General features: G+C 54.1%; 1 protein-coding gene across 1 annotated transcript in view; it reads right to left on the reverse strand.

The window, feature by feature from the left end:
* The window catches only part of ITGA11 (integrin subunit alpha 11), a 116,666-nt gene that overhangs the window by 22,312 nt on the left and 81,430 nt on the right, over window positions 1-12,924 (reverse strand). The window contains exons 11-16 of the mRNA XM_020286061.2: window positions 12,199-12,343; window positions 9,158-9,306; window positions 6,312-6,452; window positions 5,835-6,038; window positions 3,562-3,692; window positions 492-658 (exon numbers count right to left, since the gene is read on the reverse strand). Coding sequence (XP_020141650.1) covers window positions 492-658; window positions 3,562-3,692; window positions 5,835-6,038; window positions 6,312-6,452; window positions 9,158-9,306; window positions 12,199-12,343 — 937 coding nt within the window. The remainder of the gene's footprint in view (window positions 1-491; window positions 659-3,561; window positions 3,693-5,834; window positions 6,039-6,311; window positions 6,453-9,157; window positions 9,307-12,198; window positions 12,344-12,924) is intronic.

Below are 12,924 nucleotides of genomic sequence, written 5' to 3' on the forward strand. Positions count from 1 at the left end.
GTCCCTGTCAGGGCTGGTCAGAGCCTCCACCGTGGTGGCTGCTTTCCCACTAGGGAGGGCCGGCCGGGCCGGTCCTGCTGGTCCTCCAACCTATGACTCGGTTCTGGGGTGAAAGGCCCGAAACCTCCCGTGTCCAGCCAGACTGTTGGGCGTCCACACCCGACTTGCTCCACTGCCTTCTGATCCAAACTCTGCACTCAGACGGTTTCCCTTTTCTCCTGTCCTCTCCCTCCTTGGTCACCCCTGCTCACTGCCACCCTCTCCCTCCCCTGCTCACTGACACCGTCTCCCTAGCCCGTCTCCCTAGCCCGACACCCCCTTTTGGCCCATTGAAATTAGAGCATCAAACGGGCATCCAGCGGTCATCAAAGTCATCACGCCAGGGTGACCCAGCACTTGGTCCCCACTTCAGGGAAAGCCCAGGCTTTGACACAGGGTGACCACAAAGTCCAGGGGGGAGATTGAAGCTGGATGTGGGGGGGGCGATTTACCAACAGTTGTCGTTTGGAAATGGGGTGCCAGGAAGACGGGAGTGAAGCAGAGGAAGGCGGCCAGGCAGGTGGCGTCCCTGCCGCTGCGCTTGCAGTCCCTGTGGAAGATGTTGATCTTGGCCGGCTCAAAGCGGAGGCTGGCGTTGATCTGAACCACGGGGCGGGACCTGGAGGAGCAGGGCCAGTGAGCCGGTGGGACAGGGCTCAGGCTGCCCTGCTGTGACCCGGGGAGGGGCAGGAACCAGACAGCAGTGGGATCTGCAAAACCGCTGGAGGGTGGGGTGGGGGCAGGGAGGGGCTGGATGGCAGGGAATTGGCCAAACAGCACCGGGGGATGAGGGCGTGGCCACGTCACAGCCCCGAGGCAGCCCCTCGTCATTTTCCCAGCGGCCGTTCACTGTGGACCTCTTGCCCCTCAACACCTTTGATGGCAGTGGCTCCCCGCCCTGGGTGTGTGTTCAAACCATCTGAAGAGCTTTAAAAAGCTCCTGATGCCTAAGCTGTCCCTCAGCCAAATTAAATCAGAAGCGACACCGCATGCTTTAAGCAGTGCTCAAGTCTCAACATCCCTGCACACCCCCGACTGTGTTAAAATGCAGATTCTGACCCAAAGGGTTGGCCCGGGTTCTGCATCTCTACCCAGCTGTCAGGTGATGCCCACGTGGACGGTGCACGGACCACACTTCCACGAGCGAGGCTGAAGCTCCGGGCGGTTCCAGTGTCAGCCACCGCTCTAGAGATTCCCCGCCACCCAGCCCAACACCGCGCCGTCCCGGCGGCCGGGGAAATACGACTTCACCCTTACACTGGTCTCCGTCAGACCTAATTAGGAGAGGGAGCTTACTGCCTCTTCGAACTATGAAATTATACAAAAAGAATGGAAGTCCTGTGATTGAGATGTTTCAGAGTTTCGAGGTGACTATTCGTGCCAATACTCTGTTCTTCTCAGCACAAGGGGGACGGGGCCGCTGTGCTGGAGAGCGAAGGGGTGGAGCCTTGTCCCCATGGGTCCTAACTGTACCTTGGCAGGTCATATGACCCCGCTCGTGGGGGCCCAGAGGAGTCAGGGAGGTGACCCAGGACGCTCTGGCAGTGCGGAGCGTGGTGCAAACACAACGGCTTGCGTCAGTGGTTCTCCCGCCGGAATCGCCTGGGGACTTTTAACTGCTGCCCGGGTCTCTCCCGCAGAATTCAGTTTTAATTGGTCTGGGTAAAGCCTGGGCAAGGATGTTTTAAAAGCTCCTCAGTGTGACCATGAAGTCTTCCCCGAGGCCTCTGGCCCACAATTTCATCACTATGTAGCAGCACCTGGGTCTAGACTTCAGAAGCTAGCGCTCCATCAAATCCCTTTGTGACACTGAGTGTATTGGGACGCATGTGCGCGTTTGCACGTGTGTGTCTTGTTTCCTGTAAAGAAGTTTATGCACCACCTTAAAGACCTGCCAGGCTATGTCTCCCCCCTGCCCCAGGCCTTGGTCACTGTCTCGCTTTCTTGGCTGGAACCAACACGGTGAAAACCTTTACTGTGCCTTTCAACCCGGGCTGCTGTTCCTGCAGCCAGCACCGCCAAAGACCTAAGAGGCCCCACACGCAGCGCACGCCATTGAAGAGAGACACACCGTGCACCTGTGCACTGGCTGGGCTGGACCTGCAGAGACTGGCTTCCCTGTGCAGCCCTGGGAGTTTGGGGCAGCGGATGTTTGGCCGTGACAAGCCGGGATCTGAAGGAGCCGGCAAGTCTGCGGCCGGCCTGCCTCCACTGCAGCAGGCTGTTTCCTGCGCCGCTCTGGGGATTTGAGATGCTGAGCAAGGGGCTGCTCTTACGGTGAGGCGGCTCGCTCAGCATCTGCCCTTCTTCCCTGCTTCCCTCCTGCTTCTGGGCCTGAACCCGCTCCCAAAGCGTGCACGCGGAGGCTTTCGCCCCAGGCTCTGTCTTCTAGGGCACCTGGACAGAGACCTTTCCCCACTGGATAGTAATATTCTTGAGGACCAGGAGCACGTCCCTCCTTTGTTCTCCCTGCGAAGTCATGTGTCTCTGTTTCAAGCCTTTGCAAAGCCGTAAGAAAAGTATGATTGCATTTATGTAAAATTATAAGCAGGTGGGAAACAAGATTGGGAGGAAGTACTCCAGTGTTAATAGTGCTATTGTTAAGGTGATGGAATGCTGAGCCACTTTTTTCCCTTATTTTACAAATTTTCTTTAAGTTATTGTATTTATGATGAAAAATATCACATCCACCTATGTGAAAAAAAGCTCAACATTTTTTGGCTCAAAAAGTAGCCAACGGTTGGTAAAATATAAGGGCTCTTAGCATTAAAATGAGATCCCAAATAAAGGAAAGGAGGCATCAGAGGGGCTTTGGCAGAAAGCAATCTCTGTGTTGCATGTGCATTCCTCCACGCAGGGGACAGGAAGAGGATCCGCGGGGGACAAGGGAAGATCCTCCCAGCTGCTAAAAGTATGACCCACTTGTTCCTGTAAGTACCATGAAAAGCTGAAGTGGAAGAAAGGCCTGAGTAGCCAGAACTTTTAGGGCAAATTCAAAGTCCTTTTGGACAGGACTTCAAGATAATTTATAGTGATTCTATGAAAAGGAAATTTGTAATCAACATGGGATAAGAATAGCATGAGTTTGGCTGGTGATGGTTAAAAACCAGAGACAAAAACATCATGAAGTATATCTTTTGTTGTTGTCTGGCTTTTTTTTTTTTTTTTTTTTTGAGACAGAGTCTTGCTCTGTAACCCAGGCTAGAATGCAGTGGTGTCATCGTAGCTCACTGCAGCCTCAAACTCCTGGGTTCAAGTGATTCTCCTGCCTCAGCCTCCCGAGTAGCTGGGACTATAGGCACGTATCACCATGCCCGGCTAATTTTTAAGTTTTTTGTGGAGAAAGGGTCTCAAAATATTGCCTAGGCTGGTCTTGAACTTGAAACTCCCGCCTTGGCCTCCCAAAGTGCTAGGATTATAGGCCTGAGCCACCTCGCCCAGCCAGGAAGCATATCTTTTAAATCTTGTATCCATCATGACCCTCAGGAGATCCCAACAATCAGGAGAAGTGGGGAAACTAACCACAGAATCACAGCGTTGCCAAGGGTGCCCACTGCCAGGTCGACTAGCCCATCCTCATTGAGGTCCAGTTGCCCGTGGATGCTGCAGCCAAAATACTGGAGGCCTGGAGCCAGCTCTGACGCTGCGATTCTCTGCAGGGAGTAGAAGAACCAGGTGTGCATGCTGTGAGCCTGAGTGCAGGGAAAGTAGCCCTAAGAGGTAGGCACAATCAGGAGCCATGGGGAGAACCTCTTTGAAACCATCAGGAAGCTTCCTTAGCCCAAAACTTTGACCTTTTCCCCTGTTCTGTCATGGGCATCTGAAATTACTACCATTAAAGTCATTCTTTTGGGTTAAAACAGGCAAAGAATTTATGACCAAGATACTGAAAGCAAATGCGATAAAAACAAAAATAGACAAATGGACCCCAATTAAACTACAAGCTTCTACACAACAAAAGAAATAATCAAAAGAGTTAACAGACAACCTACAGAATGGGAGAAAATATTCACAAACCATGTGTCTGACAAAGGACCAATATCTAGAATCTACAAGGAACTCAAACAACTCAGCAAGAAAAAAATAAAACAACCTAATTCAAGAGTGAGCAAATGACATGCACAGGCATTTTTCAAAAGAAGATATACAAATGGCCAAGAAACATATAAAAAAGCTAATATCACTAATCACCAGGGAAATGCAAATTAAAACCACAATGAGATACCATCTTATTCCAATTAGAATGGCCATTACTAAAAAGTCAAAAAAACAACAAATGTTGGTGTGAATGTGGTGGAAAGGGAACACTAACACACTATTGGTGGGAATGGAAATTAGTACAACCTCTATGGAGGTCAGTATGGCTATATCTCAAAGAACTAAAAGTAGATCTACCATCCTGCAATCCCACTATTGAGTATCTACCCGGAGGAAAAGAAATCAGTATATCAAAAAAGATACCTGCACTCATATGTTTATTGTGGCACAATTCACAATTGCAAAGATAAGGAATCAACCTAAGTGCCCATCAACTTACAAGTGTATAAAGAAAATGTTGTATATACACACCATGGAGTAGTACTCAGTGATAAGAAAGAATGAAATAATGTCTTTTGCAGCAACTTGGTTAGAACTGAAGGCTATTATCCTAAGTGAAGTAACTCAGGAACAGACAAACAAATGCTTCATGTTCTCACTTACAAGAGGGAGCTAAACTATGACTACATAGGGACACACAGAGTGGTATAAGGGACATTGGAGACTCACAAGGGGGAAGGATGGGAGAGGATGAGGGATAAAAATTACCTATGGGGTACAACGTATACTACTTGGGTGACAGGTACACCGGCCCAGACTCTGCCATGATCTTAATACAATATATACATGTAATGGAATTCAACTCATACCCTTAAACTTATTTTTTCAAAACAAACCTTAAAAAAAAAAAAAGAAAAGAAAAATCCCTGGGAAGGGTTCTGATTAGTCCAGCTTGAGTCCATTCCCCATGTTGTGGAGAGGATATAGAATTTTGGTTTTTTAGAAGAAGACCGAGAAGGGGTGGTGGTCAGAGAAAATGATAAGTAGTACAGGTGACACTTCAAGTCACAGTGGGAAGACTCAGTGAATGGAGTTGGAACAACTGGCTACCTCACCATTTAGAAAAATATTAAGCTGAATTTCTACCTGTCGCTTTAGACCAAATTAAATCTTAGGTAAATTAAAGATTTGAATGTGAAATAAAAAATGTATATATATAAAAAATATATATTGTGTCTTAAAAGACTTCCCAATTAAGTGTAAATGCCTGTTACCTGGCAGGTAAGCCACCAGCATCTCTAACCTTGGTATATTTATTAGTCTATCATACTAATGAAATACGTGGGCAGCATGCTGACCCTCAGGGGATGGGACCTGAGAGGGCTCGGCGCTGAGGGGAGCAAGGTTTCCGGCACGAAGCATTTCTAGAGAAGAGTGGGCCCAGGTGGGACTTCTCCACTTGCAGTCAATCGTGTGGTCACGTCGGGGAGGGAGGCTCCCCTGGGGTTTGCTGTGGTTGCTGTATCGTTGGGGTGACAAAGGTAAGCAAAGACAGGGTGCAAAAAGGGGTGATGGAAGGTGCTGAAGATAAGACGCACCTAGTTCAAAATTTAGACTTGAGGCAAGTATAGCCCGGACAGACTGGAGTCCCTTCCCGAAGAGAACACAGAGGAACGTCTTGAGCCGTCTGACCACTCGCAGGCTGCCCGGACTCCCACGGTCTGTCCCTGTTGCGCCCACTCCCGGGGGAGCCCCACCTGCTTGGGCGTCTTCAGGATGCTGCCCCGGCAGCCATGGAAGACGTAGATGGCTCCTCTGTGGCCGTCCTCCAGCGGGGCCCCCACCACCACGTCACTGTAGGAGTCCTGATTGAGGTCTCGAACCGAGGCGATGGAGGACCCGAACCGGGCGTTCTGGTAACTGTGGGAATCCCTCAGCGTTCCGCTGTACACAAACCGGCTCTGCAAAGCCAGGCGGGCAGCGTCTCAGGGGAACTTGGCAGGGCCTTCGGGGCATGGTTCCCTCTGCCCGCTGCCTGCCGGGACATCCTCTCCCTGCTCCGTTTCCCGGAATCCCTCTCCAGCTACACGAGCCCAGCGACAGAGAGGTTCCCACTGTCCCCTGGCCGGCCGGGCCCAGCAGGCGGCACTGGCCTCTTAGGAACCCGTTTCCCTGGTGGTCGGAGCAGCGGGCAGGTGCCCCCGAGACGCTGCGTGGCCCCTGCCCAGCCGTACCTGTCGCAGGTCATAGACGTACACCTTGCCGCGCTCACGGCCCTCGCTGAAGTACATGGGTGCACCCACCAGCAGGACATCGGTCACTCCGTCACCATCGATGTCCACCGAAGTGATCTCGCTCCCAAAGTAAGAGCCTATCTGCGGCACAGGACGCAGAGGGCAGTGGGCTGGCTGCCCCCGGCACAGCCCGGAGCCCCCGCCTCGCCCGTGGAGGAAGCCGAGGTCATCCTGTCTCAGAAATCTGGGTGAACAAATAGGTCCTCCCTCCCAGGCCCTCCCTCTCTCTCCCTCCCCTGGAGTGGACACGCTGCTTTCAGTTGTCCCTTTCCCTGCTTCTCCCTCGGTTGCTCTTCCCCTCCCCCACTCTTCTTTCTTTCCATTATTTAACTTTATCCTGTTTTCAAGTGATACATTATAACGGCAAAAATAAGGAAAATATTAAAAAAAAAATAAAGAAGAAGACAAGTTAACCATAGTCTTAACGTCCAAATATAACCATTATTAATGTTTTAGTGTATTTTCTTTTATCTAGTCTTTTGTTCCTGAGGTGTGTTGCCTATGTGTGTATGTTCTTATTTTTACAAGTTGGGATCATAATATCTGCATAGTTTATATACTAATTTTTAATTAACAATGTATCATGAGCATTTCTCCATGACATATATTTTTTCTACAACATAGTCATGATGATTCCACGATACTCCAAATTATGCATGCACCATGATGTATTTAATCAATCCTCTCTTGATGGACAGTTCACTCATTTCCATTTTTTTTTTGAGACAGGGTCTTGTTCTGTCACCCTGGGTAGAGTGCTGTGGCATCATCATAGCTCACTGTAGTCTCCAACTCCTGGGCTCTAGCAATCCTCCTGCCTCAACCTTCTGAGTAGCTGTGACTATAGGCACTTGCCACCATGCCTGGCTAATTTTTTCTATTTTTGGTGGAGACAGGGCCTCGCTGTTGCTCAGGCTGGTTCATTTTCAATTTTCAATATTAGAAATCACTTTGGGACTAGTGTCTTCGATGGCGAGTTACGGTTTCTTTCAGTGCCTGTGCACTCGCTGCGTCCCTCCCCTGCGTGGGGTGCGGTGCTCCTCATTTCAGTGACAGCACCATTCACCCCCTCACCAGAAACCTGAGGGTCCCCCCCGGCTCTGCCCTCCACTCCTCCCACCAGCAAACCCACCAGCAAGTCCTGCCTGGTGTGTGCCAACACCATCTGCTCCCGGCTGCTTCCTCCCGAAGGCTTCCTCCCAGCCTCAGGCTGGCCCCTCCGACACGCCCCCGCGGCAGCCACAGTGGCCTCTAACAGCTGACCATGCAGCCACCTTGCTTTAGGGATAAAGTCTAACTCTCCAGTGTGACCCTGCTAGACTAGCCTCCCTCCCCAGCCTCTGTCCCCAGGACCCTGCTCCCAACGCTGCTGCACTCCTGGCTCCTGCCAAACCCAGTTATTTCTCTTCTCCAAAAGCCCTAGTTACTTAACTAATGCTGATTGGATCACTCGGTTGCTTAGGAAAGAGGAAGTCACCCTGCCCACCTGGGCGAGATGCTCTACAGCCTTGGCTTAGCTCGTGAGCCCCACGCTCTTAGGAGAGAGTCGTCCTCATTTTACAGGGAAGAAGCGGAAACTCAGAGAACAGGAGCTGCTTGCCCAAGGTCAGAAGGCTGGTCACCGCCAGGCTGCTTGGGACTCAGGTCTGACACCCTGCCCCTGGCTCTGCCTCTCCCCGCCATCTCCTGGCTGAGAGTGTTTTCAGAAGAAATCTATACTCAAGCACTAACACCTTTGGACTAAGAAGAAAGATAGGAAGAAACCAGAAGAGAGAAAAACGGAGTAATACGCACAGGGCGGTGAGAGGGAAGAGACGTGCCTATGTAAAGTGATTAAGAGGGGAGCGAGGAAGGGAGGATCGAGGGAGACATTTGTCTAAATCTGTGGCCTCAGCTATGTGGGTCACTGGTATTTGGAATCCACTTAATTTAGCTGCCTTCAGCACTGTGGTTTCTCGTTCGGATGCTGGAGGCGGAACTGGGCAGGAAAAATGTCATAAATTCAGCAGCAAATTCCCTCCAGCTCTCAAGGTCTAGCCTCGATTCCCAGGAGAGCTGGCCCTGGGCGGAGCGTGGGTGAGCAGGGCGGAGGCGGAGAGCCCAGCCACCCGGGTTGTCCCTCGTCATGAGACAGGAGGAGGAATAGCAGCATGGTGGCGCTCTGCAGCAAGACAGATGCAGGCTAGATGCAGGGAGAACGGGCCAAGGGCAGGAGGAGATGCACGGGCCAGGGCTGTCCCAGGCTCAGCAGAGCCAAAGGGAGCGGGAGACGACAGGGAGGGGCCCAGACAGCGCTCGGCTTGGCCCCAGGGCCCTGGATGCTGCCAGTCAGAAGACGCTGAGGCCTGGTTTGGGGGTCATTGGGGGTCAGGAAGTGGCATGGTGCAAGACAGTGCCACCAAGAGGCCTGGGTTCTCCACTTGACCCAGCCACAAATCCTCCATCCTAAAAGAGCCACGAGAGCCAAGGCAGCAAGTCATTGAAATGACTTGGATTGGAAGCCTGATTTCTCCACCAATGACTCTTGTCACAGCGTTCCAATTTGCATCTGTCACTGTCCACCGCGAGACTCTTAGCACCACAGTCTGCCAGCCACATCCCGCTGGGGCAGTGGCACAGGCAGCGTTCCCATCGTCACCACTCCGGGGAAAGGGGCCCCGTGGGGCCTTCCGTGGGTGGATGCACAACTCTTGCCGCCACCTGCTTTAGGCCTGCCTGTTCCCTGCCCTCCCCGTGCCCGCCCCGCCTGCCCTCCCCCTGCCCGCCCCAGCCTCCCCCTCCATTACCTGCTCGCCCCGCAGCGCCTGGTGGATGGTGAGGCTCCTGTTGCTGTGCATGGTGAACAGGATGACTTTGCCCGTGTGGTTGAACCGGGGCGCTCCGGCCACGTACACCCGCCCTTGCCTGGAGGACACCACCGACGTGACGGTGTACCCTGCCACAGGAGGAAACAGGTGGTGTCTGGTGCTGCGTCCCGGCAGGTCTTGCCAGGCCCAGCTGGTGGCTCAGCCGCGCTGGGGGATGCGCTGGGGACGGGGCGGGTTCAGGGCCGGCCAAGCAGGTGCAGTGATTGCCCGGGACAGCGGGGAGGCCTGGGAGAGGCAGGGCCCGGGAGGGGCTGGCGGGTGGGGAGGCCCCACTGCACCCCACCCCATGCTGCAGACACTACAGGAAGCCGGGTGGGGCCGATAAAGACATTACCACCTTGAAAGGTACTCATCCCTCCGTCGCCCGCTCACCAGCAAGGCGGAGCAGGGAGCAGGGGCTGGGCGACCGCGAGCCACACTTCATGTATGTGGCAGACTTCGTTTTCCGCCCCACCAATCCCCACTCCCGGGGGCCAACCAGTGACCTCTTCATTACACAAAGCCCCGCTAAGTGGCTCGCTGGTGACTGCAGTGGTAGCTGCGAAGGCGGAGGGAGTTGCCTCGCTCCGGGCATTTGCGCAGGGTCTTAGGGATGCCTGCAGCCCCAAAGCTTTGAAGACCCCAAGGAGGAAGCTCCCAGGCTCCTCTCAGTCCCACAGGTACGCCGCGCAAACGAGGAAGAGATGGAAACCAAGGGGCTCCGGGAACCACAGGGCCCTTTTGAAAAGGCTGCCGATCCCCCTGGGTCGCTGTGCTCGATCCCCGCGAAGCTCGAGTCTCCCACAGGCACCCACGGGGTGAATGTCCGGCACCCCCAGCCACTGTCCTGAAAGTGGGGTCCCAGCAGGTGTGCAAGGCCCACGGCATCCCAGAGTCCCACTTTCTGCCGGACAGTCTTGGATACTGGATCCCAGATTTCACATGGGTATTGGGCCTTGTTGACAGTTCCTGGGAAACAGATGTGTCTTTCTGCTGTGTGCACGTGTCATGTGTGCATACGTGTGTGTGTGCACATGCATGTGCACGTGTGTGTGACACGGTCTCTCAGGTCCCACCGGCTGCTTCCAGAGTGGCTGCAGATGAGCCGGTTCCGCGCCTGGCTGTGTGGGGGGCGGCAGGGTGGCCTACTCTGGTTCCAGGCACGTCTCTGACTCTTGGCAGTGCGTTCTGGGAAGCGGGGCTTGATGGGTCCGTAGGATCAGGGCCTTGCACAGAGGGTGGCTAACACGGCCCTGTATTTAGAGCAGCCATAAATATACGGAATGGGTGGAATCAGCTTTGTGGTGCGCAGCAAAAATTTCTTCCGAGCTGTGCCCTCAGTGGCAAATGTTCTCAGCCTTGGGCTTTTGGGCTTCCTCAGAAGGAGGGACACTGGGCGGGCTTGGCAATGCTGTGGCCGGCTTGCAAAGCTTGTAAGGCATCCTGCTTCCCAGCCATGGGCTGGCTGTGCCCTGCACTCCCAGGTGGCCCTGAGGCCAGCCCCCCGAGGCCTGATGAGACGGTGGGGCAGCACCCTGGCCAGAAGTCCTTACTGCTTCCGCAGGGCTGGGCCTCCCCGTCTCCTGCCCCGTAGCTCCCTCTCTCCCTGGGACATGCGGGAGGAATCTTCCAGCAGGGATCTCTGCCCCAGCAGAGAACTCAGACACTGGGTGACTCCCAGAGGGTGGAGGCACTCCCTCGGGAATCCTCGAGACGGTGACTGTGGTTAGGGTGGGACAGCTGGGCCTCGTGGGTGTCCCTGAGCCTGGCTCCACCCTGCCAGGGTCTTCTGGGAGGAGAAGGAGGCCAGCTCTGCTAGGCGGGGGAATATTCATCCTGCTGCACCCTCACTCAGACACCTTCAATAGCTCCTCATTGCCAACATGGAAAAGCTCAACCCCCTCAGCCTGGCATTCGAGGTCTCCCGCTGTGCCAGCCCTAAACTGCCTTCCCCTCCCTGTCCCCACTCCTCCCCTGTACTCCATCCATACTGGTTTATTTCCCAGGTCCTGAAATGACCTGGCACTTCCCACACCTCCCTCCTTTGTCGGACCTTTCTGGCTTATTCAAAACTCTCCCTGTCTTGGAGACCCGGTGCAGGCTCCAGCTCCCACACGGGGAGCCCAGAGTGCCGCAGCCTGCTGGACCACAGCCGCCCCGCCGTCTCTCCCCCTCGCTTGGAATTAACCCCATGGGGCCTGGGACATTGCTGGTGTGATCTGCCTTGCTGGTCCATGCCTCGAGGCACCTGCACCTCGCACCCCTTCCTTGGTTTCCTCACTTTTAGTGCAGTGCTGCACACTCGGGGGGCAGACTATAGGACACTATCCATTCCAGTTGAAGGGGTGCTGGCCTTTGTCCTGACATCCTTCCTAGTGTTTGAGCATTTGCCAAGGCAAGGACCCCAACCCTTGCCTCCTTTGTGCTTTTATCTAAGCCTTATCTCACTTGTGCTAGAATCATCTACATGTCTCTGTCCCTCACTGGCCGGGAAGTAGCTCCGGGCAGGGCTGTGGCCTGCTCACCATCGCACTCTGATAGCATCAAGCACAGGCACGCCTCGCACTGTCCAGATTTAACTTAACGCCTTGTGAATTGTATGGAACCCGGCCCTAGGGCCAGCTGCTGGTGGGAAATTTCTTGGGATTTACACCTCTGGATTTTTGAGGAAAGTCCTAATTCCAGCATTTTGTCCTGTTGTCAGTGGAGAGTCTCAAAGTTGGGGTTGGAAAATGGTGTAACTGTAGTGTGGGCAGCGTCACAGGCAGGGCATGTGGCTGAAGAGGTGAGGGACAAAGGCGGGGATGGGGTGAAGCGCCTGTCACACCGGGCAGGGTGCTGGGTGTGGCGGATGCCAGGCTGGAGAGGAAGCGGCCCCTGAGTTGCTCCGCAGGGTCGGGTGCTTGTGTGCACTGGGGCCTCTGCAGCCCCGGGTCCCCTCCTCATCCACCGCCGCCCCTCCCCTCAGTCCGGGCTCTTACCCAGGTATGCTCCGTGGTTCTTGAGCTCCTCGGGGAACTCCTTCAGGTAGGACTCGCGGTGAGGAATGACCTTCCCGCCATTTGTCTCCTTTAGCACAGCTCCGTTCCAGTCATAGGCGCCAACAGCTCCCAGCAGAATCCCGTCCTGGCGCCGGGCAGGGGACACGCATCAGCTCCTGTTCCCGCTGGCCCCTCACTGGGAGCCAGGTCCTGAGACCAGTGAAGCACCCGCCAGCGACCTTGGGCACCTTCTCCCGGGGTCACTGTCAAGCAACCCAACTTCCAGCCCGGGCTCTTGGCGTTTGAATGAGACAAGGAGACCCTCTTGCCCCATCCCAACCTTAGCACAGAATGGGTTAAGCTGATCCCCAGGACAGGAATTTAGGAAAAAAGAAATGTTCTAGAAACAAATCCCGATCCCCAACTCCCAACAACAACTCCCAATCCAGATCCAAACCTCCATTCCTCCTTGGGCTTCAAAACCCTCTAGGAACTCTCTGGTCACCATCCCCTCCTTCCAACACTCCTTCCGGCTGTGGCCCTGCCCTTATACTCCTTCAGTGTCCCCTTGCTGTGTCCGAGTTGCTTCCCTGTGGGTAAATGCTACTCCCTCTTCATTGCTTCAGCAAACATTCACTGAGGTCTACTTTGTGCCAGGAACTTGCTTGGTGCTGGGGATATTGTCCCTGCCCTCACAGAGCTCAAAGATCCTAACACATAAACAAA

This window comes from Microcebus murinus, chromosome 6, assembly GCF_040939455.1.
Source record: "Microcebus murinus isolate Inina chromosome 6, M.murinus_Inina_mat1.0, whole genome shotgun sequence".
NCBI classification, from domain to species: Eukaryota; Metazoa; Chordata; class Mammalia; order Primates; family Cheirogaleidae; genus Microcebus; species Microcebus murinus.